Source organism: Chenopodium album, chromosome 7, assembly GCF_948465745.1.
Source record: "Chenopodium album chromosome 7, dcCheAlbu1.1, whole genome shotgun sequence".
NCBI lineage: Eukaryota > Viridiplantae > Streptophyta > Magnoliopsida > Caryophyllales > Amaranthaceae > Chenopodium > Chenopodium album.
In genome coordinates, this window is record NC_137840.1 from 48,984,742 (window position 1) to 48,988,347 (window position 3,606).

Genomic DNA, 3,606 nt, shown 5'->3' on the forward strand with positions numbered 1-3,606 from the left:
AAAATAACTAACTTTTATTAATAATAATATGAGTAACCATAATAACTGTTTCAAAATAATCTAATAAAAACTCCACACATAAATAAAATTAACTCCTAACTATGTGATCTCAGTCCCGACTCTAGTATGCGCACGAACAACTCCACACCTGAAATCAAGACTGCTTACCAAAAATGGTAAACAAGGCGAACCAAAACAAAAAGGAAAACAAATTAGCAAAAACGCTAAGTACGTATAAGCGCAAGGCATGTAAATAATTTTAGTAGTCAAACATGCTTTCGAATTAACCATTTGACCTGTCACAAGTCACATTCAAAATTAGACTTTCTAAAATTAAACCTTCCAAGGGTAGTAATGATCATCATTAAAAACTTTCCAATTTTAAAAGTATAATTCCAAACCAATTTTCCTCACCTAAGTGTGCACACCCCCCAAGCAAGTTATACTATACTCGAGGAAAGACCAGATCATACAAAGTTCATGGTCTTACTTAACCAGTCCTGGGTAGAGGGACAATTAAAATATCAAATACTCAGGCTCATAATGAGCTGCAATTTAATTGAACCAAGTGATTTATAAATCAAACAACTTTTATTAAATCGATCAACACTTTTAGAGATCAAACCTTCAAATCATAAAATTATATACTTTAACTTGTCATGAAAATTGTTAACTTAAATATTCATACACAACATTTATTCAAACATTCATTAAAACAAACATTATACAAAACACGCATTCAAAAATTGTATCAAGGACCTAGCCACCTATACGTACCTTGATCACGAGAACAAAAAGGTACGACTACTAAACTTGACCACGATCGAGAGACTCCTCCTACACAAATAAAATAACCTTAATTAATATAAGGTTAACAAAATAACACAAAACCAAAAACACCATTCTATTGTGCATGAACTACCTAAATATTAACCCTTATCATAATAGTGCTATTAGTATAGTTGGGTGGTTGTTGGCGGCGAAAGAGGTAGTTGTTCGGTGGCAACAACTTGGTTATGGGTTGCAGAGTTTATTTAAGCTAGATAGAGTAAGAAGAAGGCATGATGAGATAGAGAGTAGAGAAGAGAATTTCTGATTTGGTGTGAATAAGTGGGAAGAATTAAGGGTCTATTTATAGTGTTTAAGGGGTAGTAAGATAGAGTTAAAGGAGGATTGAGATTAACATGGGAACATGATAAATGTAAGTTTGTTAAATGAATATGAGTGAAATTTAGTCTAGGTTAATTCATGTGGAAAGATCCAATCGAAAGGATTAGAGATGGAAGTAAGATAGATGCTAATATGGTTAAGAAAGATATATTAAGAAATTTAAGTTTAATAGGATAAAGATAAGTAAGCACTTGGTTTGAGTTTCATAACTCACGACCTTTTTTTTTTTTTTTTTTTTTTTTTTTGAAATCATAGTTTAAGATAATGATTTGAAGTAAAAAAAATATATTAGATAATGTCAAACTAAAATAGTTGTATATCATAAAATATGATTTAACCAAAATAATTAATTATTATTGCTTTAAGGTACTAAAATAAATAATTAAATACTTATTTTTGGCACCAAAAATTAATTTTGGCTCCTAATTCAAATAATTGAATAAATTATTAAAATATTTATTAAATATTTAGTTTCAAAATTTCGGGGTATTACAGTCTACCCCCCTTAAAAGAAGTTTCGTCCGGAAATTAGAAACATTTAATACCTCAATTTAATATTCTGAATTAGCTTGAGTTAGTTAAAATTTAGTAAGTTCATGCACAACCTAAGGACTTGATTCAAAAGATTCACTTAATAAAGACAGAAAAGGAAAGCGCGAAATTCTATTGCATTCTACCCCCCTTAAAAGGAAGTTACGTCCCCGTAACTTAACCACTCACCATGAAAAGGTTAGGGTACTTTTTACGCATTTCTGCCTCAGCCTCCCAAGTTGCTTCCTCGACCTTATGGTTCGACCATAAAACCTTAACAATCTTCACATCCTTGTTTCTGGTGATTCTAACTTTACTATCTAAAATTCTCACCGGTCTTTCTTCATAGGTTAAACTCTCATCTAGCTTAATTGTCTCTGGTTCTAGCACATGTGCAACATCAGGAACATACTTGCGAATCTGGCTTACATGGAAAACATTGTGCACCCTTTCTAATTTGTTGGGTAAGTCCAACTTATATGCCACTTTCCCAACTTTCTAGAGGATCTCATATGGTCCAATGTACTTTGGGCTCAACTTTCCCCTCTTACCAAATCTCATTACCCCCTTCATAGGAGATATTTTCAGCAACACCTTCTCTCCTAATCGGAATTCTACATCTCTACGCTTCTCATCAGCATAGTTTTTTGTCTATCTTGGGCTGCTTTGATCTTCTCCTGGATCAACTTCACTTGCTTAACAGTTTCCTCAATCATTTCAGGCCCAAGTACAACGGTCTCACTTATGTCACTCCAACAAACTGGGCTTCTACATTTTCTTCCATACAGGGCCTCAAATGGGGCCATCCCAATACTTGCATGATGACTAATATTATATGAAAACTCAATCAAGTCTAAGTGATCTTCCCATGAACCCTAATACTCCAATACACATGCTCTCAACATGTCCTCCAAGGTTTGTATGGTCCTTTCAGTCTGACCATCAGTTGCAGGGTGAAAAGCTGTACTCATTAATAGCTTTGTTCCCATGGCCTTTTGCAAACTTTTCCAAAAGTTAAACAAGAACCTCGAATCACGATCTAAAATGATATCTTTAGGCACTCAATGATACTTCACCACAAACTTCACATATGCCCTTCCTAACTGATCCATAGACCGAGTGTTTTTCATAGGTATAAAGGTTGCAGACTTAGTCAATCGATCCACAATGACCCAAATCGTGTCATTACCCGCCTTGGTCCTTGGTAATGCCCCCACAAAATCTATGGCGATCGAATCCCACTTCCACTTTGATACTTTCAAGGTTTGAACCATTCCTTGTGGCCTTCGATGCTCTATCTTCACTTTCTGGCATGTTAAGCATTTTGCCACAAACTCTGCTACTTCCCTCTTCATGTTTGGCCACCAAAAGACCTTCTTCATATCCTTATACAACTTATCCCCTCCAGGATGCATCGAATAAGGAGAGCTATGGGCCTCCTCCATCAGTCTCTGTTTGATGTCCCCACGATGTTGTGGAATACACCATCTCCCTTTAAATCGAATACTTCCCTCATCTGCAATAGTAAAGTCCGTAACCGGCCCTCCCTCAATCTTCTCTTTTATTGCCTTCAACTTCGAGTCCCCTAACTGACTTTCTCTAATCTCATCATAAATAGAAGGTTTCACTGCCAAGGCATTCAACATCTTACTGACCTCTCCGTGCTCCATCACTTCTAAATTCATCTTCTGAAATTCCACACACAGCTGGTCTGGTAAAATCATCATTTTCATCAAATGGCTGGTTTTCCTACTTAAAGCATCAGCTACCACATTAGCTTTCCCCTCATGAAATTGGATATTCACACTATAATCTTTCATAAATTCCAACCATCGCCTCTGTCTCGAGTTCAAATACTGCTGAGTGTAAGTGTACTTTAGACTCTGATGATCTGCGAACATTTTA

The 3,606-nt window shown here is 35.5% G+C and overlaps 1 protein-coding gene across 1 annotated transcript; it reads right to left on the reverse strand.

The window, feature by feature from the left end:
• Positions 1-1,878: 1,878 nt before the first annotated feature.
• Positions 1,879-2,507, reverse strand: LOC145640256 (uncharacterized). Its single transcript, XM_081691558.1, has 2 exons — positions 2,328-2,507; positions 1,879-2,199 (listed from the first exon to the last, which is right to left on the reverse strand). Exons 1-2 carry the CDS (start codon positions 2,505-2,507, stop codon positions 1,879-1,881), a joined length of 501 nt encoding a protein of 166 aa, XP_081547684.1.
• Positions 2,508-3,606: the final 1,099 nt, after the last annotated feature.